Source organism: Myotis brandtii, unplaced genomic scaffold (genome assembly GCF_000412655.1).
Source record: "Myotis brandtii unplaced genomic scaffold, ASM41265v1 scaffold927, whole genome shotgun sequence".
Lineage (NCBI taxonomy): Eukaryota > Metazoa > Chordata > Mammalia > Chiroptera > Vespertilionidae > Myotis > Myotis brandtii.
In genome coordinates, this window is record NW_005371823.1 from 262,282 (window position 1) to 286,749 (window position 24,468).

Here is a 24,468-nt window from a genome sequence, read left to right on the forward strand (position 1 = left end):
ATTTGCATTTTACACAAATTCTGTCTGCAGTGGATAGGATGTTTTGTTGTTTGTTTGTTTTTGTTTTTCTGTGTGTGTTTTTATTTTTAGAAAAAATAATATCTCACCACAGTTTAGAAAGGACCTCTAGCCCTGGCCGATGTTGTACAGTGGTTAGAGTGTTCGCCTGCACACCAAAGGGTCTTGGGTTCAATTCCCAGCCAAGGGCACATACCTGAGTTGCAAGTTCGATCCCCAGTCCCAGTCGGGGCACGTGTGGGAGGCAACCAATCAATTGTCTCTCACCTCAATGTTTCTCTTTCTCTTCCTGTCTCTCTCCCTCCTTCCTTCCTTCCCTCTCTTCCACTCTCTCAAAATCAATGAAAAAATATATCCTCGGGTGAGGATTAACAAAACAAAATACACAAAAAACTATCTCGAGCACAGGCTTCTTTTGTAGCTACTGAAAAGAATACTTTTTTATTTGTATTTTTGTTTTTAATTTTCTAGGACCCTCTCTTTTATGGGAATGAGTATCTGTCTGGCTCTGATGTTCATTTCTTCCTGGTATTATGCCATCGTAGCTATTGTAATAGCTGGTATGATCTATAAGTACATTGAGTACCAAGGGTGAGTGTGGATTTGACTGCTAAAAGTATCAAAACTGGCTAGTTTGGTTAGAGCCAACCCAAAGAAATTTGCTTAGGATCCAGATAATTTCATCCATTCATAGCTAAATGAATTCATACCCCTGGTGATTCTCTTAACCATCCTATAGTCACAACTGTTGAGAAAGTATGGATGGATGGATGAAAAAAAAACTAAAAGGACATATCCAAATAATAAATATTAACAAAGTATAACACAAATATAAATATCCCATTAGTCAAGTCATTTCTCTGAAATGAAAAAGAAGTTAGTCCTGAATAACTTTGTAACGACTAAGACTTGACTAACAACCACTAAAAATTAGCAATAAATAACACCGATTCAGAAGATTAGATTGAGTTTTATTTTCTCCCATTATTTTCAAAATAAACGTTGGGTCTGTATTAACTTCCCAATTCAAATTGCTTTTGAATAGTTACATAGAAGGACAAGTGAGTGGCCCTTCCAGCTTTCATTCTTAGCTATGGTGCAATATACTCTGTTGATACACAGTAATGGTGACCTGCTTACATTGAGTTTATGTTAGTAAGAAGCATTATGTACATCATTAATATGAGTTTCAATCTTCTACCTGTGCATATGTTACTTTTAGATTCAGAAGAAAATACTTTATTTTTTGAAATTGTACTTGCTATGGTTTAAATCTGTTCCTGCTCTTTTCTCCTCTTTCTCCCAGAGCTGAGAAAGAATGGGGTGATGGTATCCGTGGGCTATCCCTCAGTGCAGCCCGGTTTGCTTTGCTTCGGCTGGAGGAAGGACCTCCTCACACAAAAAACTGGAGGTAAAGAAGGGATAGGGGGAGGGAAAAATGTGTAAAAGGGTCAAATATATGGTAATGGATAGAAACTAGACTTTTGGTGGTGAGCACGCAATAGTGTATACAGATATCAAATTATTATGTTTTTCACCTGCAATTTATATAATGTTATTAACCAGTTACCTCAGTAAAAAAGTTTTTAAAAATATAAATAAAAGACAAAAAAAAGAAAGAAAGGAAATCAAAAGAGCTTTAGTAGTGTTTGATACATAGTTATACATAGAAATATGTGCGTCATTAATTATAAGATAAGGAAATTATGTGGCTCAAGGAATTGGTGTCATGGACCTGTTTTAAACTGTCCCAAATCCTTAATTTCTTTATTTTTTTTTCTTGAGATTTGTGATCTCAGTTTCTACCATTTTTATTCTTCCTTGAACATTGATCAATTTGAGATAGTACTGAAAGGATTCAAAATAACTCTACACTCTTATCACTTCTCTAATCTCTTCCTTCTTTCAATAACATGTTTTATACAGATGTCCTGAATGAAGAAGTAGAACTGTCATTCTAGTCCCCTGACCCCAAGTGTTTCCTTGCCCTCATCCCCATCCCCCTTGGATTTCTTTACAGGCCTCAGTTACTCGTATTGCTGAAACTAGATGAAGATTTACACGTCAAACATCCTCGCCTCCTCACCTTTGCTTCCCAGCTTAAAGCAGGAAAGGGCCTCACTATTGTGGGCTCTGTCATTGTGGGGAACTTCCTGGAGAACTATGGTGAAGCTTTAGCTGCTGAACAGGTAAGAGCCAAGGTGTATTGACACTGTGGAATTGTGCTTACAGTTTTGTGATGTTAAGTAGTAAGACCAAGTTATTCCCTTTCCTGAGTCATCTAGGAAATTCCCCTCTGAATGCTGGCTTTTGAACAATCCTATTCTCCCAGATAATAAGGTGAGCCAGAAGATAGTAATGTATTCTTTCTTCCTCTGTAAAGCATTTCTAAACTATAAGATTATCAAGACTAAGCACTATTTCCAGAAGACTCCAAACATTGACTCAGCCCTGTGAGAAATCATGTAAATAAATAAATCTTTCCTTCGAAATTTGGAGATGATTTTTCTCAAGCTTGTGACAAGGAGCAGTGAGCAACTTTTCTTTCTCTTTACTAATCTACATGGTATCATGAGCAACATTTCTTAGCTACTTCTAATTTGCTTACTTAAAATTCTCCCTGAAGAAGAGAATAGTTTTCACTCCAATATTTTTTTAAGTGATAGAACCAACCCTTTGTTTGGAGAAATTTTCAGTTACATTTCAAAATTTGTACTGGATTTCATTTTGGAATGCTTTGAGCCCCAAAAAACTAGAAATGCTGGAAAAAATATTAGTCCCTAATGATGGTAAAAATAAATAAAAAGCACAGGATTGGAAATCAAGAGACCCTGTATAATATACTAGCTACACTACTAACTTAATCTGTTCCTTTGGGAATTCATATCCATTTTCCATATCATTATTTCCTTCACCTTTCCACCAAGAGGGTAGAGTAAGAGTAAATGAAATATTATCTCCAAATTGGCTTGAATAAAAGAATGGTAAAGCAAATACAGATATCATCAATAATTACCATTAAAATATCAAAAAGAATATGGCAATAGGAGAGACAAAAAAGAAAATCCTAAAGCAAAACTGAATTATTAAAGCCTGACCAGTGTGGCTCAGTGGTTGAGCGTCAACCTATGAACCAGGAGGTCATGGTTCGATTCCCGGTCAGAGCACATGCCCAGGTTGCAGGCTCGATCCCGTGTGGGGCATGCAGGAGGCAGCCGATCAATGATTCTCTCTCATCAATGATGTTTCTATCTCTCCCTCTCCCTTTGTCTCTGAAATCAATATAAATATATTAAACAAAAAACCCCAAACTGAGTTATCAGATTAAATTTCTAGTAATATGAGTCAGGGCATGCCTGACTGAGGAAGGAATTGTTATCAGGGAAATTGAGATATCCCCTTCTGAGTGCTTGAGGGTGGAGTCCTTATGATATCTCAAGAAAAAGAATTTTCTGAGACTCACTCAGGAGGATGAGGGATTTTTATTTGCATGGAATGGAATTACATCCCTGGGTTTCCAGTGTCCCATTTCCCTTAATCTAGTCCTGGAAGAAGTGTAGCTGGGGACTCAGTAGAGCTAAAAGCAAAGCCAGTGTCCAGAATTTCTGTTGCATGTAGCAGCAAGGTCCAGTTCAGCATCAGGCTAGTTACAGTCTATTAGTCCATTGTGTGTGGGGGTGAATGTATGGGAGCCAAAAGAGCGAGCCCCCTACAAAAAGAGTCCCAAGAGCACAAGAGTACAAGAGAACGAATTCCTTTGTTCAGGGAATTAAGTGTCCCAAATTTTGCACCTTTGCAGTGCCATGCCTATTCTGGCCAGTGATTCGTTCCCAGGTATGACTGACAGACAAGTACCTACCCTAGTCCCCCCAACTTTACTGGATATGTGTCTACCTCCCTGCTCCCCCTGTCCAGTCTTTTCCCCCAGCATCCATAGGGAATAGACCAGTGGCTCCCTGGGAAGTGTAAAGCTTTAGCTTCCTGGTGAAGCTGCCCAAATGACATGTCTATGTCTATAATACTTGGCCTTCCCTTTGTTCCTTTCCTATTACTAATAACTAGGTTAATTATATAGGTATCCTTTCTCCCTGAGAAAAAGAGGAACCTCTTTGTATTCTTACAAAGGAGAAATGAACGAAGGTCTCTATCTTCTTGTAACTGCTTCATGCTCTCAGGGGTATGTAGACCTGCCTATCCTAAGGCTCAGAGGTTCTCCCTGTCTGACAGAGGAAGAAGGGAGCAAAAGGGAATGAAATCTTCATGTAGGGAAGGGAGATTTTGCAAATTCCAGGTCAGTCTGGTGTCCCTGAGGGTGACACAGTGATGTCCAGGAGGATGACACATTGGACAAGCTGGCATTCTGGTTGTATTCTAGAAATGACAAACTTGACAAGAAGATTAAAAGGCATAATCAAAAGTGAGGAGACTTACAGTAACAAAGGTCTAGTGAGTGGTACAAACTCACGTGATAAGGGGAAAATATGACTTATAGCGTCCCCTATAACTTAGGTTGGAGGAGTGGCTTCCCTGGAGGCAGGTGTGTCACACCTGTCTGAAGCTCTTTTGTCCACTCCAGTTAAGCTAAGGGAAATATTCTAGGATTTCCCCCATGAGAAACTGGGGCCTTTTCTGTTTGCACTGTTTGGGCAGAAAAGGGAAAACAGTTTCAAGCAAAGCTGCTAGACTGTCCATACTTCATTGATTCAATCATAAATCCAGACTGTTGAGTCTCATTTTAGGATGCAGATGGCTTCTACTGTGAGGCCTGTATTGTGTGCGCACGCAATCAGGTAAATTAGGATATAGACATACATTCTGTGAAAACAGAAGGAAACAAAACAGAGGTTAATGTTCATAGCAAATCATAAACTAGTTAAGAAGCCTTCCAGATGTAAGGCTTTTGGTGGAATGGAATTACACGATGACAGTCTGATAGTTTGTCTGCAAATAGAACATCCCTGGTGATGTCATCAGGTGCTGAGGCCTGTATGGCACACATAGACACAGCCTTAAGAACAAAATTTTGAAGACAGTTAACTGCATTGGAGTCCACTATCTATAATTGGACATGATGATTTTCATTAAAACATAATTCTTCTCCTTAATATTACCCTCATTTTCAGACATACTATATCAAGGCCTGATTATTTGCATAAACAAGAACAGCAATTCATCAAATTGATCACAGGCTTTTTCAAATTTGTTTTGCTGGAATTTTCACAAGGAATCTTTAGATTGACCTTTAGTGAGCAGTCGGCCCCTCAGAGTGGAGAGGCCAAGCCATAATTGCCATCAGGCTTTGCCTGAAATATCTGTAGGTTTGGATCAAGTCCTCAAGTCCCTGAGGTGCCCAAAGGTGTCTTGAGGTTCTTTTCTTGTCATCTTTCAGGAAAGCAGCTTTCATTCCTTCCCTGGAAAGACTGCCATGAACCACATGACCAAGTAAGGTATTAGGCCATTTCTGCAAGTGGCCTTTGATTGGCTTCAATCAGATTTGAGAGTCATTAAGGCGTTCTGGTAACATTTAGAATCCAGGCATATGTCTCTCTCAGACGTAGCATTCCAGTCAAAGTCTGGTTAATAAGACCACATAATTTGGAAGTAGTCTTATTGGATTTATGCAAAGAAATTATTGCCATGAACCACTCATTAGGAATTGCCAAATTCGGGCACTGGCCTGTGTTTCTCTCTGAAGTCAATGAACATATCCTCTGCTGGGGATAAAAAAAAGTGAAAAAGACAAAGGATCATGAAATTTCATTGGGATAACGTTAATTTTTTGGACTTTTCTATAGGAGATATGGTCTTAGGCAGAGTTTGTAAAGAGGAATAGAATTAGAGAAGGAGTAAAAAATTAAAAGGTCCGGGATGAAGCAATTCAGTGTTGAAGTTCTGTCTCTCTTGCAGACCATAAAGCACCTAATGGAGGCAGAGAAGGTGAAAGGATTCTGCCAGCTGGTGGTGGCTGCCAAGCTGAAAGAGGGTATTTCCCACCTCATCCAGTCGTGTGGCCTTGGAGGCATGAAGCACAATACAGTGGTGATGGGATGGCCTCATGGCTGGCGCCAGAGTGAAGATTCTCGATCTTGGAAGACTTTTATTGGTACAAAACACTTCTTATACTATACCAAGGGCCCAAATAGGGCAGGTAGTTAAATCCCTGTTTCCCTAACCCCAACCCCTAGCTTCGTAAGTAGAGGCTGTGCCATTGCTGAAACATGGTCTTACAAGGGCACCTAAATAACTACTGGTAATAATAACCTTATTCTACTCATCCCCTTCTAGCTTTACATTATGTTCATGAATTATTTATCTCTGTCAAGTCTTATGTTAGCAATTATCTCTGAAATTGACATATTTATGAGTCCCATATTGACATTCTCACAGGAATTGGAAGGGTTGCCCTCAGCTTCAAAATCTCCCAAATTCACATACCCCCCTTAGAAATGTAGTAAATAGAATATATTTGGTAATGTACATCACAGTATTCAATCTAATTCTGTTAGAGTCTCAGTTTTTTTCACAGTGGTTTTCGTATTTGTGGTATACCTACTATGTAAATAGGACACCTTGCTCAAAGAAATGTAAAGGAACATTATCCTTGCTTTCCTGCCATGGTGGGAAGCAGGGCAACCCTAAGGTTCTTCCCTGCTTATCCTGATTCTCTTTTCTCTCCCTAGGCACAGTTCGAGTGACAACTGCTGCCCATCTGGCCCTGCTAGTGGCGAAAAACATCTCGTTCTTTCCCAGCAACGTGGAGCAATTTTCTGAGGGCAACATTGACGTGTGGTGGATTGTGCATGATGGGGGGATGCTCATGCTGTTACCATTCCTACTTAAACAGTACAAGGTATTTTAGACATCTTTTAAAAAAGTCTTTCTCCCTTAACTTCTGTCCTATTTATTAGATAAATTCTTCCTCTTTGATTATATAGTGTTAAGGCCTAGAATCAGAAGAGTTGGGGATTATTCTTGGCTCTCCAGTTTCAACCTTATGAGAAATATTTTCTTTGTAGTTGATATTTACCTATCTCTAAATGAAATCCCATAAATTGATAAAGTTATATATGAGGCCTGGAAAAAACATTAACAAGTAAACATATTATTTTTTTCTTTCATTTTTTAATTTTATTTTATTGATTTCAGAGAGGAAGGGAGAGGGAAAGAGAGATAGAAGCATCAGTGATGAGAGGGAATCATTGATCGGCTGTCTCCTGCACGTTCCCCCACTGGGGATCGAGCCCACAACCCCGGCATGTGCCCTGACCAGGAATCAAACCCTGACCTCCTGGTTCATAGGTCGACACTCATTCAGAGCCACACCGGCCTGGCTAAACACATTCTTAAATAAAAAAAAGAAAAGACCAAGGTCTTTCGAATTTGGAAAAGGGTAAATGTGCATGTTTGTGTGTCAATTAAACTGAAATTTAAAATAATATAGTCTGTGTGCATGGTATCAATATGCTATCTGAATAAAGCACCCTTAATGTATCACACACCATCTTTTCCTTTCTTGCCAGGTGTTTCTTGTTATGAAATTAAGAACTGCTTAAAACAGTCTTGACCAGGTGGCTCAGTTGGTTGGAGCATCGTCCCATACACCAAAAGGTTGCGGGTTTGATTCCCAGTCAGGACACATATACCTAGGTTGTGGGTTCAATCCCCAGTGGGGCGCATTTGGAAGGCAACTGATCGATGTTTCTCTCTCCCCCTTCCTCTATCAAAAAATCAATAAAAATATATCCTCAGGTTAGGATTAAAAAAAAAAAAAGACCTGCTTAAAACAGTATTTAATGTGTTTCTTGTCAAACTTTTGCCCTAGTACAATAATGTTGCAAGTAGGACACTAGGAATCAATACCCTGACACTCTAGCAAGATGTTCTAGGTAACAGTGCCTTGTGTTGTAAGAAATGTCATTTTTGCCTTCTTACATAAGATTTTCCATGTGCGTACGGTCCTTTATCAGGTGTGGCGCAAATGCAACATACGGATCTTCACAGTAGCCCAGCTAGAGGACAACAGTATTCAGATGAAGAAGGACCTGGCCACCTTCCTGTATCACCTGCGCATTGAGGCGGAGGTGGAAGTGGTGGAGATGGTGAGAAAGCTGTGTGAAACCAAACAAACCACCCTTCACCCACCCCTATCCTGTCTTCCTAGTACCTTTTCTGGTTGGAAATTCTTTAGCTGCAGATGTGGATTTATCCTTTAGTTCCAACACAACCCTAATATATTGATCTAAATAAGTAGAATGTGTATGTGATGTGTGTTTGGTGGTTTTTAATTTTTTGTTTTCTTTTTTGTTACGTAGCCCTGATATTTCTGTCAGATTCCTGTCTGCTTAATATAATTTCATTAAGTTTTCATTCATGTATTCAATCACAGCTTTAAAAAAAAATAACCTAGCAGTATTAAAAAAAAAAAAGACTAGAGTTTGTGTTTTGTGTTTTAAGGAAACATGTAATGGTTAGATTATGGACAGGATTCTTAGGGCTTCTTCTGGGTTGGATCTGTGTTCCACAATGTCGTGTTTATGCGGCTCAATGACTAAACAAATAAGTAGGAGTGAAACTTAGGTCGACATTGTGATACTTTGTCGGGTTTAATTTTGTGAGTGAAGATGAAAATGTGTGGTTCATCCTGCTTTCTCTTTGTTTCCTCCCCACTCTGATATATGTGGCAGCATGACAGTGACATATCAGCTTACACTTATGAACGTACTCTGATGATGGAGCAAAGGTCCCAGATGCTCCGGCACATGCGACTCTCCAAAACGGAGCGGGACAGAGAGGTGAGACCTTGCGGCAGTAATCTAATCCTGGCCTATGAAATCTGTCACTGAAAGGAATGATACCGTATTGTTTTTATGAGATGACAGATTTTTTTTCTTCTCACTTTATCAGTTATTCCACTATAGTCACATTATTGTTTCAAAATAGAGTAAGAGTGAGTTGGGCCTTCCGCAGGCACAATTGGTGAAAGACCGGAATTCAATGCTACGACTGACCAGCATTGGCTCTGATGAGGATGAAGAGACAGAAACCTATCAGGAGAAGGTGCACATGACTTGGACGAAAGACAAGTACATGGCATCCCGGGGGCAAAGGGCCAAGTCAATGGAAGGATTCCAGGACCTGCTTAACATGCGTCCGTAAGTTTTCCAGCTCACAAGCTTATCACATAACAGTATCCTAATCAGTGCCACAGATGCGCTTTTGCCAGGATACACAGGATGAAATCTGTTCATTTTACCCCAAATCCAGCCATCTCTCTGTTGTTTGCCTATGCATACCAGCTACCAATTAACACTGTACACAAGGTAACCATCCTTCTTCTTTATACTGTGTTCCTGGTATAAACAAGCAAACATAGAATGAGAAAATCCAAGGTGTTAATATTATAAGGAAATCATTTTGTTCATTATATCATTCATACTCAAAGCAAAAAAGCTCCATATCTCAAGTTTTGTAAGGTTGTTGATATGCTTGGTTTTCTGTTTGCCTTAACCACCTCTCTGTCTCCCCCCTTCTTCCCCTTTCCCTCTGCAGGGACCAGTCCAATGTGAGGCGGATGCATACAGCAGTGAAGCTCAATGAGGTCATAGTTAACAAGTCCCATGAAGCAAAGTTGGTTTTATTGAATATGCCAGGGCCACCCCGAAACCCTGAGGGTGATGAAAACTGTATCCTTTCCAGGAATGGAGCTACCAGTAGGGAAAATATTAGTTTGCTTTTTATTTTATTTTTATTGATTCCAGAGAGGAAGAGGGAGATAGAAACATCAATGATGAGAATCATTGATTGGCTGCTCCCTGCTTGCCCCCCACTGGGGATAGAGCCCGAAACCCAAGCATGTGCCCTGATGGGAAATCAAACCAGGACTTCCTGAGCCACACTGGCCGGGCTTAGCTTGCTTTTTAGATGTGACTACTTGGCCGCTATAAAAGTGATTGCTCCTGCCAAAATTTTCCTCTTGAAGAGGGAGACTTTTAAAAGTCTTATTATACAGGGATTCTTACAAAGCAGTGAGATTAATCTTCTTTTAAGGAGTTGGGGTTATATGTTCTCTCTGAACCCTAAAGAGACTGCTTTTCAGTGGTATATTTGCAACATTACTTCTAATACTGTGTATGGAACCCTTTCTGACAATCCGAGACAGAATACCCATATCCTTCCTCCTTTTCAGGCTCTACCCACTTGCAAAGCCTCTTTCGTTTGGATGGCATTAGGGGAGAAGCAGCTGAAGTGGACCCTCTGAGGGGAAAAAAGAGATAAAAGGAAAAAAACCCAGGATTTTTTTAGACCACTTCAGCACTGCAGTGGTGACACCTGACCCATTCCCACCAGTATCATTAAGGAAGAGAGTGTTTAAAAAGGAAAAAAGAGCTGGCAGAAAAATTCTTCTTGAGCAGCTTCACTTAGAAAACTTGGGTTCTCTCTAGAAATCTTAATGAGCTGCCCTGTTGTGGCTTTTCCTTTTTTTGGCTTATTTTGCATCATAATATTTTACACATTACTTGTGTGTTTTCCCTATTTAAAAAAGAATATTTAGGAAAAAAAATCTAACAAGTAGAAAAATCCTTCCATATGCAAAAGGACTAGATCCCTGGATTAATTCACAGGGTGAAACTGAATTACAAAGTATAGTCTTCCAATTCTGAGTATGCAATAATTAACAAAAGCATGTTGATTTTTTTAGCTTTGTAATCAGATAAACTCTGATTATCATGGTACAGGTTGTAAAGTGTGCTCTTCTTCTGCCTTTGTCTCCTTGACAAATTCTGAAGACATGGAGTTCCTGGAAGTGCTCACCGAGGGACTAGAGCGAGTCCTCCTTGTCCGAGGTGGTGGCAGTGAAGTGATCACCATTTATTCGTAATTTCCTCCTGAGTGACTCTGCTTGGCTTCATGTTTCCCAAAAGGCTTCCATCCTCCATGAGTGCCAGCTCTTTACTACCAGTCCCACTAACTAGAGGCCTGTGTCCTATACACATCATCTGAATGAATTCTTGACAAGCTGAGCCTCAAGTACTTGTGCAAAAACATAACAACAGTTCTGCTTTTTGCTCTCATATGATCTGCCCCCCTTACAGAAGCAAATATTCCCTCAACATTAGAAAAATGGTCAATTACTAAAGCCATGTCTGTACCAGTTGAAGGCAAGTTAGAATTAACAAGCTAACCAATAAAATGAGTTGTCAGAAGGCATACCAGAAATTCAACTGAAGACAAAAAGCAAGTACATATCCAGCATTAAAGATTGAGTCTCGGAAGTCATGGTTCAACAGAGAAAAAACGTCATCATTCTAAGGCATTCATGGCCAAGTGTATGGGGACCTAACATCCTAGTGAAGATAACCTATGGCAAACCAAGATGAAAACCTTTTTAAGCTAATTTTCTTGAGTGTATCCACTGCTCTGCAGGACTCTAATTTTATATTAGGGTACTGATATACAAAATCTGAAATATGGCTGCAGCTTCTACTTCGTCCTCCAAAACAAGATTTCCCCCAAAAGTAGTGTATGTACACATACTGGGTTGTTGTATATTTCAGCTGTTGGTTTTCAAACCCCACTCTGTGATTAAGACTGTAATGTAGGCAGTGTTAACATGGAAATTTTTAAACAGTGGAGTAAAAATTATTTCTTTCAGGTACTTTTCAAATGGCCAATTTAAGGAAATTCTAAGATAGCTATTAAGATTTACTGAAATATAATCTGGTTATCTGTGTGACATGGGCAAAACATACAAGCTGTTTTCTAAGAAATATAATGTACACTGACCAATAGGTTCACCTTTCCTTCTCTCTTTTATGTCCTCTGGGTTAGTAGACACAGGTCAAAAATCATAGGAAGAAACACTAGGAAGCCTGGCTAAAATTCTTTCCCAAAAGGTTTCTATCTTTTCAAGGGGAAATCCAGCAATGGAATTCGAAGTTCTAGAGCCGTATTTCTTCAGTAGTGCCAAAGTTATTGAGATGCTGCTACTCGCTTACCTACTTCACTAAGGTGGCATACAATTGGCATTGGCCTATTCAAGTAACTTCTTTCGCTAAGAAACCTGTGGACTCATTTCTAAAGCCATAGTGAAGACTTGAGGCACTCACCTAAATGCCAAGTATGCCCATTTTCCTTTCCATTTTAATTCTTCATTCTGACTGCAGAAACTTGGCTCTAAACTAGGAGACTGTCCAAGCCAATAGTCTTCTGCTATTTCAGTTTTGCTTTAGAACTTTAAGTATGTTATGGAAATACTTATGCAAGCTTAGCTTATTTGCTAATTTATTGATCACAAAAACACCTGTTTTCCAAGCATAATGAAATTATTCTGTGTGACTAAATGGTAATTTCAAATATATGATAGGTTATTTAGAAAAACTATTTGCCTATATTTGTGGCTTTAGAATTTCACTTTACTGATCAATAGTGGCACTTTTTTGATTACCCATTAGGATATGGAGCAAGCTGACCTAGGTACCAGCAGACTATTCATTTGACCTTTACAGAGAAAACCCTTCAATATGACTTAAGAAATTGAGTCATTTCAATGTATTCCTTTTACTTTTCTTTCAACCTTCAGGCCCAGTCATGGTAGCAAAGCAGACAGAATTTTTGTCTTTTATTCTGCTCCTTCCTACAGAGGATAGAAGCATTATTTACTGCTTCCATTGCAACACTCCATTGTTTAGTTGAGTCCAGCAGTAGGACAGGTTCCCCAGGATTCAAAATATTAAAGATCCATGCTCTAAAAGTATAAGATAGACTTCCTCTACATTTACACATACCTTCTGGCCAAAGTGATATTTATATGTATTTCCATATAGGAAAAAATATTGGTGGAATTAAGGTTAGTTTTAAAAGCATTTTGTGGTTAGAGCTCTATAAGAATCTTTTAAAGGGATAAGGGAATTCATGGCTATTAATATAGCCACTACTTCAGCCCCTAAATACAAAATCATTGTTACGTGGGAAAATGGTTATTAGGCCAGATTTAAACTCATCTCTATCTAGAGCATTTCATGTCTCTGTGTTGCTTATGTTGTTTGTCTACAAAGTATCTTGTCTCTTTTAATCACTGCAAATAAAGCAATACGGAAAACTTAATGAGAATGCACCTTAGGGGAAGGGGTTTTGTGTTTCAAGAAGGAAGAGAAAGAAAAGACCTCCTCCTGCCTTTTGAATAAGATCCAACTTTTAAGTCTTAGCTATGACTTTACCAGGGCAGGTTATGATAACATACATTTTCCAATTACTGGCCCTCTGCCTTCTATATCTTTCTTAAAAGCTGAAGTTTGAACTGCAGCATCTGCTTGACAGGTACCAGGTTCCTCCTGGCAGGGGAAAGATGCCTACTTTGTACCTTCCATTGCCTCAGATTCCTGTGGCCCCAGATTCCTCCAATCCTCATTCCCCCTAAATGTATTAAAAATCCATTGTGGATATTAAAGTAGCAATTTACTGTAATTATATTTATGTGCTTTTTGTCTGGTTTATTTTTCTTTTCATCATGTATAATCAGAATCCAGCATTAGTTTCTCACATCTTCCACAAGTGTCTCCAACAGAAGTTTTATGTCCCAGCTTATGTTAAATAGAAGTGAAATATTAAGGAAAACCTATATAATTTTTTTAAAGCACTGTTCTTGACCATTTAATTTATTGAAAGGAGATGCTGCTGTGGTTCTTGGTTTAGCAGCAACTATTCTTTTGTTTACATAGTTACGGTTTTATTTGTTGTTTTGCTCTATACTGAAAACATAAATAAAGTTTTCTACATTATTTTCAGTCAAGGGTTGTGGCATAGTTTCTTTGTGTTTGTAGTGATATATACATTATCTTTCTAGGATGTCTCCTCACCCTGGAAAAAAGGGTGCTTTCAGTTCTTTTCAGCACGAGTGATAATGTTAAGGGTGAATATGCTGAGGAGTCATCACTGGGGGTAAAGAAGGTTGTAAATGAGATCCAAATACATGGTCACCAGGTGCTTTCTCAGGTTCACAAAAGCAGTCCACCACCACTGAACTCCATCCTCTGAAACGAGAAGAATAGGTGAGTGGGAATGAGCACTGAAATAACTTCCTGAATCAAGTACTTAATACTTTAACCACAAGTTATTTTATCCTTAAAAAATAACTTCCTGACTTCTAATGGATCTTATTTCTTAAGAAATGGGCTCTAGCCCTGGCTGGCATTGCTCAGTGATTACAGTATGAGCCCCACACATGGAAGGGTCAAGGGTTTAATTCCCAGTCAAGGGCACGTACCTGGGTTGCAAGTTCAATCCCTAGCCCAGGTCGGGGCACTTGCAGGAGGCAACCTATCAATGTGTCTCTCTCACATCAATGTTTTTCTCTCTCTCTGTCTCTCTTTCTCCACGCCCCCCCTCCCCACCCCCCTTTCATTCTCTCTTGCGGGAGGATTAAAAAGGAAATTCGCTCTAATACCAACTCTAATCCCTTACATCAAATGGATCAGCTATTTACTGTCTGTTACAACTAGCCCCAAAGTTAACTTTTCTTTTGCCTTACCTCAGGAGGTTCAATGAAGGCTAACCAGTCTGATGCATGTGTAGGCAATAGTCCCATGGACTGGCACTTATAAACAGCCAATGCCAAACCCATGAGATTTCCAATGAGATACACCAAACCCTGAAGGAACTTCTGGCTTGAACTTTCTAGCATCTTGAAAGCTGTTGGAGTAACAAAGTGCCAAAACAACTTTTTTAAAAATTACGAATCAGGCACATATTAAGACATAAATAATACACACCAGCCCACAGTAAAATAGCAAATAGAACTAGTGAACAAAATCCATGATAAGCTGTTTTTCCCTCCATGTCACCACCACTACCATCACCGTCCTGCACACCCTCCCCGCTACTAGCCAAGAGCCATGCAAAGATTTCCAATATGGGTTTTGCCTAAGAATTTACCTTTAATTCTAAAAACTTTCATAAGGGTTATTAGTTCAAAAATACTTACTGGCTGAAATGGCCATAAGTGCCTGAATGGGTCGCCAAGCCATCATACACACCATCATAGTAGGAAAGATGGAGATAGTATTGCCTGCCATGTACATGATGAAGAGGTTCATGGGAATCTGTTTGAGGGGGGGACCCAAAATGTCCCAACAGCGCTAAAACAAAGACACAATTTTAACCTCTGAGCACTACCCTCAGTCCCACATTTATTGTATCACTGCTGTTAAAATCAAATGAACACAATTTTCAATTTTGTGCATCTGATTAATGATTCTCTCGTCGATGTTTCTATCTCTCCTCCCTTCCTCTCTGAAATCAAAAAGTCAAATGAACACAATTTTCAATTTTGTGCATCTGATCAATGATTCTCTCATCGATGTTTCTATCTCTCCTTCTCCCTTCCTCTCTGAAATCAATAAAAAAAAATTTTAATAAAAAAAAAGAAAATAGATAAATCCACATAGTGAGAGATTAGCATACCTCAATCAATAACTAACAGACAAATCAAGATATAGATTTGAAAGACATTAACAAACTGAACCCAACTGACATTTATAAAGCATTGCTCCCAACAGCTGCAGAATTCACATTGTTCTCAAACACACATGGGACATTTACAAAAACTGACCACTTGCTGAGCCATGAAGGAAGTGTCAGTAACTCAAAGAACTCAAATTATACAAAGCATGTTCTTTGATTACCATGCAATCAAGCTAGAATTCAATAACAGATAACCAAAAATCCATTATGAGTTGAAATTAACAAATGTACTTGAAATAATTCATGAATCAAAAGAATTTATAATGGAAAATATAAATATTTTTTAACTGATCAAAATACATTTTAACAACTGTGGAACATAGCTAGAACTCTGAGAAATGTATAGCTTTAAATACAGATTAGAACACTAAAAATAAAGTAAGCATCTATTTCAATAAGTTAGAAAAAGAACAAATGAAAGAAAATAATGAGTAGTAATTAGTGAAATTGTCGTTAAATCAAGCCGACGGTTGTTTTTTAAAAAAGATTAATAACATCATACTGGTGAGCCTGATGAAGAAAAAAGGATGGAAGATAAATATTCAACATCAGAAATGAAAAAGGGACATCGCTATAGGTTTTGCAAATATTACAGTGATCAAACTATGAATTTTAGGAAATGGTACAATTCCTAAAAAAAAAATACAACTTACCTAAATGGTATAAGAAATTGGAAATATAACTAATCCCATAACTGTTTTAAGAAACTGAATCTATAACTAAGCCCATCAGATGGTTTTCCTTGGCAAATTTCAAACATTTAAGGAAAAAATAAAGCCAATCTTATACAAACTTAGAAAATAAAAATGAACACTCTACAACTCATTACATGGGACCTCATGAATACCAAAACCTGACAAGGACATTATGAGAAAAGTTTATAGACCACTATCAGTCATAAACATAAATGCAAAAATCCTAAGCAAAATATTAACAAAGCAAATCTAGCTATATAAAAATAATATAACACTATCCATTTGTGTTTACTCACATTAAAAGAATAAATGCCCATACTTGTAAATAAAGTTTCCCAATATGTCATTTACATAGATCATTTGTCTGTAAGCTTAAATATCAAATCATCCATACAATAGAACTAAAGAATTATTTTATGATAATCTACCTTTAAAATTAAGCCATGTTAATACTTTAACTATCATGTATTATGTTACAATTTGATACCAAGATGAAAAATGATACTTATCAACAAAAAAATTGAGAATAGCTGTCATTTTCATGTTGTGAAAAATCACTGGAATTTTATGAAACAAATCGCTTAATATTGAATAGCAAGGCTGAGGGAAAGAAAGTGCAGGCACTGTTCTAGGCTTCTAGGAGACAAAAACCTGGAGCTTAAATTAATGAAAAGATGGGTAGTAAAATAAGTAAACTGTGTCATGTATATGAATGACACGGAGAAATGTAAAGTGGGAAAACAGGATAGGGAGTGCCATGAGGGTAGGCTTCATTGATAAGAGAGCAAGCCATAAAGGTGCTGGGGAAGAGTATCCCAGCAGAGGGAAAAACAAGTACACAAATCCTTAGATGGGAACTTGCCTGGCATATTTAAGGAGCAGCAAGGAGGCTAATCTGACAAGACTGCAGTAAACAGAGGGGAAAGTGGTAGCCCTGGACAGGTGGCTCAGTTGGTTGGAGAGTTGTCCCATACACCAAAAGGTTAATCGGGTTTGATCCCAGGTTGGGGCGCCTACAGGAGGCAGCTCATCAATGTTTTTCTCTCCCATTGATGTTTCTGTTTCTCTCTCTCTCTCTCCTATTCTCTCTCTCTAAAAATCAATAAAAACATATCCTTGGTTGAGGATTAAAAAATAAAATTAGCTTTGGCCAGTGTGGCTCAGTTGGGTGTCATCTGGTGCACTGAAAGGTTGCCAGTTCCATTCCCAGTCAGGGCACAGGCCTGGGTTTCAGGCTTGATTCCCAGTAGAAGGCGTAGAAGAGGCAGCCTATTGATGTTTCCCTTTCACATCGATGTTTCTCTCCCTCTCCCTTACTCTCTCTAAAAATCAATAAAAAAAATAATAAATACAAGGGAATGTGATAGGAGATTAAGTCAAAGATGTTACAAGGGGCTTAGTCAATATAGAGTTAGGTAGAACATTACAAAGCCTTTTGCTTTTGCAATAAGTGAAATGAGCTACAGAAGAGTTTTAATAGGAATGATCTGACTCACGTTTTAAAAGGATCATAGTACTGGCTGCTGTGCTGGGACTAGACTACAGGGGGAAGTAGTGAGACCAATTAAAAATCTGTGGCAGAGAGGGGCACAAGGAATCTTTTGGAGAAGAAGAAAATGTTCTTTCAAGATAGTCGTGGTTTCAAGGTGGTATACCACTATTAAAGCTCATCAGATTGTGCTCTTTAAAAATCAGTGGTTCTCAACAGAAGGGCGATTCACCTCCCTGGAGACATGTGGTAATGTTGGAGACATTCTGGTTGTCACAACTGGGGAAGGGCACTTTTAGCATCTAATAGGTAGAGGCCAGGGGTTCTGTTAAACACCCTACAATGCACGAACCGCTCCCACAACAATGAAGACATGTGGGTGAAGGACGGTAGTGGCTTAGACCAGGACGATAGGTGAAAGTAATAAGAAGCAGTAAGATTTTGAATCTATTTTGAAGATAAAGCCAACAGAATATCCTGGCAGGTTATGTGGTGTAAGGAAATTAGAGGACAAAACGATGACTTCAACTGAAAGGCATTGCCACCAATAAATAATTTTCAACCTACTTTCTTATGCCTTAGGTTCTAAATGTCTTTTCTTTTTCCAATTCTTAAGCACTTTTGGAGCTGATATGTAAACTACTGTTAACACACTCATCTCAAGCAGTTGAGCTACCAAAACATTCAGGATAAGGCCCATCTACAGTAAGATACTCATGTGCTGTCTGGGAGAGAAGAGCGGGTGGGTGGGCCAGGACTAGCCCCCAAACGACGGCGACATCTATACCTCTGTACCTTCTCCACCAGGATCCGGTCCGTCTCTTGCACGCTGGTATCCGGCACTTGCTTGTCCAAGTAACCAACGGGGTACAGCGAGTCGCCCTGGCCGCCGCCCCGGTCACTTCGGCCCCTAAAGAAGCAAACCAAGAAACAGGCTGCTCGCCCAGCGGGCATGGCTCAGTGGCTGAGCGTTGACCTATGAACCAGAAGGTCACGGCTGGATTCGGGTCAAGGGCACAGGCCAGGAGTTGTGGGCTTGATCCCAAGTAGGGGGCCTGCAGGAGGCAGCCAATCAATGATTCTCTCTCATCATTGGTGTTTCTCTCTATCCCTCTCCCTTCTTCTCTAGAATCATTAAAAATATGTTTTTAAAGAAGAAGAAATAAAGAAACTAAAGCTGTGGACTCCCACATTTCCTGTTCTGCTACCCATAGGAGTTAAGATCTTCAGGTGCACCTACCCAGATTACATCAACCCCTCCTGTAGGTTCGTCAGAGCCCTGCCTATTGGGAAGACGGAACTACGCATCCTTTGGGCACAAAAACCTCCACGGCTTCCGCCGCTAGCTGCCCCGGAGCCGTCTTGGTGCCACCCATCCAGTCCAGGTTCCATGCCTCCGGGGCAGTTCTGGGGGCAAGGCCCTCCGCCCAGGCTCCTCACCTGCTGCCTCCTCCAGGCCCGCTCAGCTCAATGGCCCACTTGAAGCGCCGGCCTCGGTTGGCCACCAGGCTGCCCTGGGCCGTCATGGCAATGGACGCCTCCTAACGCCGTGAAGCTGCCTTGTCTAAGGCGTCACACGGAGTCCCGGGCCCACCAGCGCCCGCGACGTCTGGTCCCAGTCCGCAAGCCCACTTCCGGCGCGTGCGTAACACGTCACTTCCGGGGGCGGGCACAGAGTCCGTGGAAGTAGCGAGTGTGGCGGGTGAGAAAAGCTGCCTGAGTTTAAATCTTCCTAAAGCGACTCCGGGCGCCCCTCCTTTTGGAAGAGGCCTGTTGTGTGTCCCCTGACCCCGAGGCGCCCTTTACGGGGCCGAGGGAAGGTCCGTACTGACTCTGCTTGAGGAGTTGAAGCCAAGAAAAGGTTTTCAGTTCCTCCGCCCTCCCGGGAATTACAAGATTCAGACCGAGCTCGCTTTAAATCCTGGTTTCACCACGGATGGTGTGACCTTGAGTTGTTTAGTAGCTTCCGAGTATTGGATGTCCACTGTGTTCCTGGAGCTTTGTGCTTATTATTTCATTTAAGTCTCACGGTAACCCTGGGAGGTAGATGGTGGTATCCCCGTTCTGCACCAAAGCCAGGAGGCCGTGTGGGCGTAGGAAGGCTCGCGGGCTCGAGGTTCAGATGGCCTCCTTTTGAATCCTGGCTTCATGACTGAATTTTGTGACCTTGGGCAAGTTCAATTGTGTATATTGCAAACCTCTTCATATGTAAAAGTTGAATAATGCACCTATTTTCAAAGTTTGTTGTGAGGTTGAATGGTGGGCTCACCACATACGCATGATGTGTTTTTTAATGTCATTAAATAATATACAACATTATTCGTACTAAGTGGGCTTTGTGTTCAGTTGTACACCTGTATCATAATTTAACCTATTATTGGATACTTAAGTTGTTTTCTGTTTTATTTTTCCCTTTTATAACCCATGTTGCTGTGAACATCCTTGCACATCTTTCCTTATTTCCTTAAGTTAAATTATTGGAACTATAATTGGTAGATCAGAGTATGCACAAAACGCCCGCTTTAAAAAAATTACATTAATTTATATTCTAGCTGGTTTGATTCAGTGGATAGAGCGTGGGCCTGTGGACTGAAGGGTCCGGGTTTGGTTCTGGTCAAGGGCACATGTCGGGGTTGTGGGCTTGATGCCTAGTGGGGGTGTGCAGGAGGCAGCTGAGCGATGATTCTCATCATTGATGTTTCCATCTCTCTCTCCCTCTCCCTTCCTCTCTGAAATCAATAAAATAATATATTTTTTAAAACAAGAAAGTAACTGTAATACAAAACTGAGTATACTATAATTACATTATGTAAAATAAAGGGTAAAAATTAGAAGGGAGGGAGTACGTAAAAATGTTATATATTCTGGTAATTTTGTGCAATATTGTCTGATTTTCAAGCTATTCTTGTCTTATTCTTTTTTAAAAAAATATATTTTTATTGATTTCAGAGAGGAAGGGCAAAGGAGAGAGATAGAAATGTCAATGATGAGAACCATTGATCAGCTGTCTCCTGCACGCCCCCTACTGGGGATTGAGCCCAAAACTCCGTCATGTGCCCTTGACTGGAATCAAACCCAGGACGCTTCAGTCCGAAGGCTCACACTCTATCCACTGAGCCAAACCAGTTAGGGTTCTTGTCTTATTCCTTAATAAATTTTAAAGGAACACTTTAAAACATTGTTAGTCACTTAAATCATATATTCCCTTTTAAAGTACTCTCCTACATGTCCTAACTGGTTTGGCTAAGTGGATAGTGCATTGGCCTGGGGACTGAAGGGTCCTGGGTTCGATTCCAGTCAAGGGCATGTACCTTGGATGCGGGATGTGCAGGAATAGGGGATGTGCAGGAGGCAGCTGATTGATGTTTCTCTCTCATGAGTGTTTCTAACTCTCTATCCCTCTCCCTTCCTCTCTGTAAAAAATCAATAATATATATATATTTTTTAAAAAAAGATATCCTTATTCACTGCTAGAAGGAATGTAAACTGGTACAGCTACTATGGAAAACACTATGGACGTTCCCAAAAAAACTAAGAATAGAGTTATCCTATGATCCAGCAACCCCTCTTCTGGGTATCTAAAAACTTAATTTATTCTAAAAGATATATGTACTCCATGTTCAGTGCAGCATTATTCACGGTGGCGAAGATAAGGAAACAACGGAAATGTCCTTCGAGAGATGATTTGATAAAGAAGCTGTTGTACATTTATACAATGGAATACTACTCAGTCACAAGAAAAGATGAAATACCGCCATTCCTGACAACATGGATGAATCTTGGGAATATCATGCTATGCAAAATAAGTCATATGGAAAAAGTCAAGAACCATATGAATTCAACCCGGGACCTTTCAGTCCGCAGGCCGACGCTCTATCCACTGAGCCAAACCGGTTTCGGCGAGATTCCAATTTTTGTACAAATTCTGTTTTGCAAGAAAAATGAAGGAAAACCTAGATTCTAATCCTGACTCCTAATGAACTAACTACCTGAGTCACTTGAATTTGGAAGTCTCTTGGCCTTAATTTCTTCATCTATAAAATGAGGGACTTATACTAATTAACTTCTAAGGCTACCTTCCAGTTCTAAAATGTATAATTTTTGCATATTTTGCATGTTATTTCATATACATAGAAAAATGACTCAAATGATAAACACATGAAGGAGTAATGGGATTTCAGAGCACTTTTTAAAGTTGTACTTTCCCATACTTTTCCTAGTTCTCTGCACTGTGGATTTAGAAAAATATAAATGTATGTTTTTTAAATATAATCATGTGTAGTGATGGATGTTAACAGAATTCATTGTGGTAAATATATAGAGTATATTGGGTATATTTGCATTCAATTAAGAATATGGGAAACAGTTTATTCTTGTATTATTATTTCTTAATTATTGTATTATTTTCCATATGAACAATTGTAAACCTACTTTTGCCCCACCCTGTATACATATATCAAATCATTAAGTTGTACCCCTAAAACTAATTCAATGTTACATGTAAATTATATCTTGATTAAAAATTTAAGAAAGAAAGAGAAAAATATCATCTTAATGAGGTAACATTGGTTAATAACATAAGTTTCAGGTGTACCAATTATAATTCAGTATCTGTAGATACTATAGTACTAGAGGCCCAGTGCAATTCGTGCACAGGTGGGGTCTGGCCAGCCCACCCCAATTAGGGCTGATCGGGTTGGCAGGGGGGAGGGGAAGCAGAAGGTTGGCCAGCCAGCCCTGCCCCCAATAGGGGGGGTGAGGGGGTTGAGGGGCGGGGCCAGCTGTGGGGAGGGGCCGCGGGCAGTTGGCCGGCCAGCCCCGCCCCCTGGTCAAACTCCTGGTCAAACTCCTGGTCGTGGGGACAATTTGTAAATTAGCCTTTTATTATATAGGATGCCATAAAACCATATAATGAGATAATTTGGACTAAAGAAAGAAAGTTGCTTTTTGGAGATTATATTATCTGAGAAAGTGATGATAAAAAGAGGAGTGGGAAGTCACTAGGAGAATGGGAAGTGAACTCTTTCAGAGAATGAGGGAATGCAAGTACTAGGAAATGAACAGTGGGGCATGAAGAGCAGACTGGACATGGAGCGAGGGACACTGGATAGCGGGGAGCACCTGTCGGCCAGTCAAGCCACATGAAGGGTTTGATTTTCAAACAGCCATGAGAATTATAGCAGCATTTTGCCATAACAAGACCTGCATTTTGAAAAGACCGTAGGAAGCCAGGATGGCAAATAGCTGTTAGTCACCTGCTTTGCAGTGCTGGTCTCCCTGGCTGACAGGCATTAGGCCATTTGCTGACATACTCTCTGTTTCTGCCGCTTCTCAACTTCAAAGTATGTGAACTATTCTTTTGTGTGTTAGGTAATCAATGGAGGGAATCTGGTCTAAAAAGAAAAGTTGGGGGGAAGCTATATAATTAATATTATACATGCCCACTATGCAATGACATACAAGACAATATTACAGCAATATTACAATCCACCTGGACATATAAGCATACAATTTTTTAAAAAATAACATGTTTCAAGATTTGATAAGTATATATCATTGTTAGAGTATTCTTAGAAAGAACAATTTTTCTGGAAGAATATGATAAAAGAAACATCCAACCCTACATTTCATTGTGGCTGTGGCTATTCCAAAGGTGATCTATCTAAATAAGGACACTCATCCCAATTACTGTCTGACCTAAGTCTAATAACATTCTTTGGTAGCTTCTTAATGAGAAAAATAAAACAAAATGTCTTAGAAGGTTTTGGAGCAATAGTTGCAAGCCAATAAAATAGCATTTAGGAACTTGTCAAATTAATACAAATGACATTGCATTAAGTTCCAGTTATGACTTCACTTAAGAAAATTGTCTCGTCCTGATAATTATCTATTATTAGATAGGACTAGAGGCCTGGTACACAAAATTCATGCACAGGGAGGGTGTCCTCAGCCTGGCCTGCACCCTTCAATCCAGGACCCCTCGGGGGATGTCCAACTGCTGGTTTAGCCCTGATCCCTAAACTGGCAGTTGGACATTCCTCTCGCAATCCGGAACCGCTGGCTCCTAACCGCTCACCTGCCTGCCTGCCTGATCACCCCTAACTACTCTGCCTGCCTGCCTGATAGCCCCTAACCACCTTTGCCTGCCAGCCTAATCACCCCTAACTGCTCCCCTGCCTGCCTGGTCACCCTTAACCAGCTGATATGCCCGTATGCCGGCCTGATCGCCCCTAACTGCTCTCCCCTGCCGGCCTGATCGCCCCTAACTGCCTCTGCCTCAGCCCCTGCCACCGTGGTTTTGTCCAGAAGGACATCCAGATGGATGTCTGGGAGATGTCTGGTCTAATTAGCATATTACCCTTTTCTTAGAATAGATACTCACCACCCAAAGTCTAGTTTCTTTTTGTCATCATACATTTGATATCCTTTACCCATTTCACCCTCTCTTCACCCAGTTATAACATGACATTCTAAACCTAGAAGCTTAATGGTTCTCTGTCCTGGAGTCCCCGGAGACTCACTTTGGGACCTCTTTAAAATACTGATGCCTGGGCCACATCTCCAGTGATTCTAATCCATTTGCTTAAGGTGGAACATGGGCATCAAGTTTTGTTTGTTTGTTTGTTTGTTTGTTTTTTTGCTAAAAGTATTACAAAGGGTATTACATATGTGTCCTTTTTTTCCCCCCGCCCTTGACAATCCCCTGTCCTCCCTTACCCCCCAGTGTCTTATGTCCATTAGTTATGC

At 40.0% G+C, this 24,468-nt stretch overlaps 2 protein-coding genes across 11 annotated transcripts in view; one reads left to right on the forward strand and one right to left on the reverse strand.

The window, feature by feature from the left end:
- The window catches only part of SLC12A6 (solute carrier family 12 (potassium/chloride transporter), member 6), a 95,515-nt gene extending 82,028 nt beyond the window's left edge, over positions 1-13,487 (forward strand). For 5 of the 9 annotated variants that reach the window (XM_005885752.2, XM_005885750.2, XM_005885751.2 and 2 more), the window contains 10 exons: positions 490-609; positions 1,325-1,429; positions 2,039-2,207; positions 5,926-6,121; positions 6,699-6,868; positions 7,986-8,117; positions 8,703-8,810; positions 8,986-9,170; positions 9,568-9,701; positions 10,806-13,487. In XM_005885752.2, the coding sequence (XP_005885814.1) occupies positions 490-609; positions 1,325-1,429; positions 2,039-2,207; positions 5,926-6,121; positions 6,699-6,868; positions 7,986-8,117; positions 8,703-8,810; positions 8,986-9,170; positions 9,568-9,701; positions 10,806-10,897 (1,411 nt within the window). In that variant the 3' untranslated portion in view covers positions 10,898-13,487. Of the gene's footprint in view, positions 1-489; positions 610-1,324; positions 1,430-2,038; positions 2,208-5,925; positions 6,122-6,698; positions 6,869-7,985; positions 8,118-8,702; positions 8,811-8,958; positions 9,171-9,567; positions 9,702-10,805 lie in introns of all 9 variants that reach the window. The other 4 variants (XM_014532945.1, XM_014532946.1, XM_014532947.1 and 1 more) reach the window with 1 other exon arrangement.
- Positions 13,488-13,641: 154 nt separating this feature from the next.
- Positions 13,642-19,378, reverse strand: EMC4 (ER membrane protein complex subunit 4). Of its 2 annotated transcripts, XM_005885753.2 has the most exons (5): positions 19,162-19,374; positions 18,517-18,631; positions 14,999-15,152; positions 14,546-14,706; positions 13,642-14,048 (listed from the first exon to the last, which is right to left on the reverse strand). In XM_005885753.2, the coding sequence occupies exons 1-5, from the start codon at positions 19,245-19,247 to the stop codon at positions 14,013-14,015; spliced, it is 552 nt and encodes a 183-aa protein (XP_005885815.1). In that variant the 5' UTR covers positions 19,248-19,374; the 3' UTR covers positions 13,642-14,012. The 2 variants fall into 2 exon arrangements, with proteins under 2 accessions (XP_005885815.1, XP_014388438.1); XM_014532952.1 differs by lacking the exon at positions 14,546-14,706 and having other exon boundaries at positions 19,162-19,378.
- Between the last annotated feature and the right edge of the window lie 5,090 nt (positions 19,379-24,468).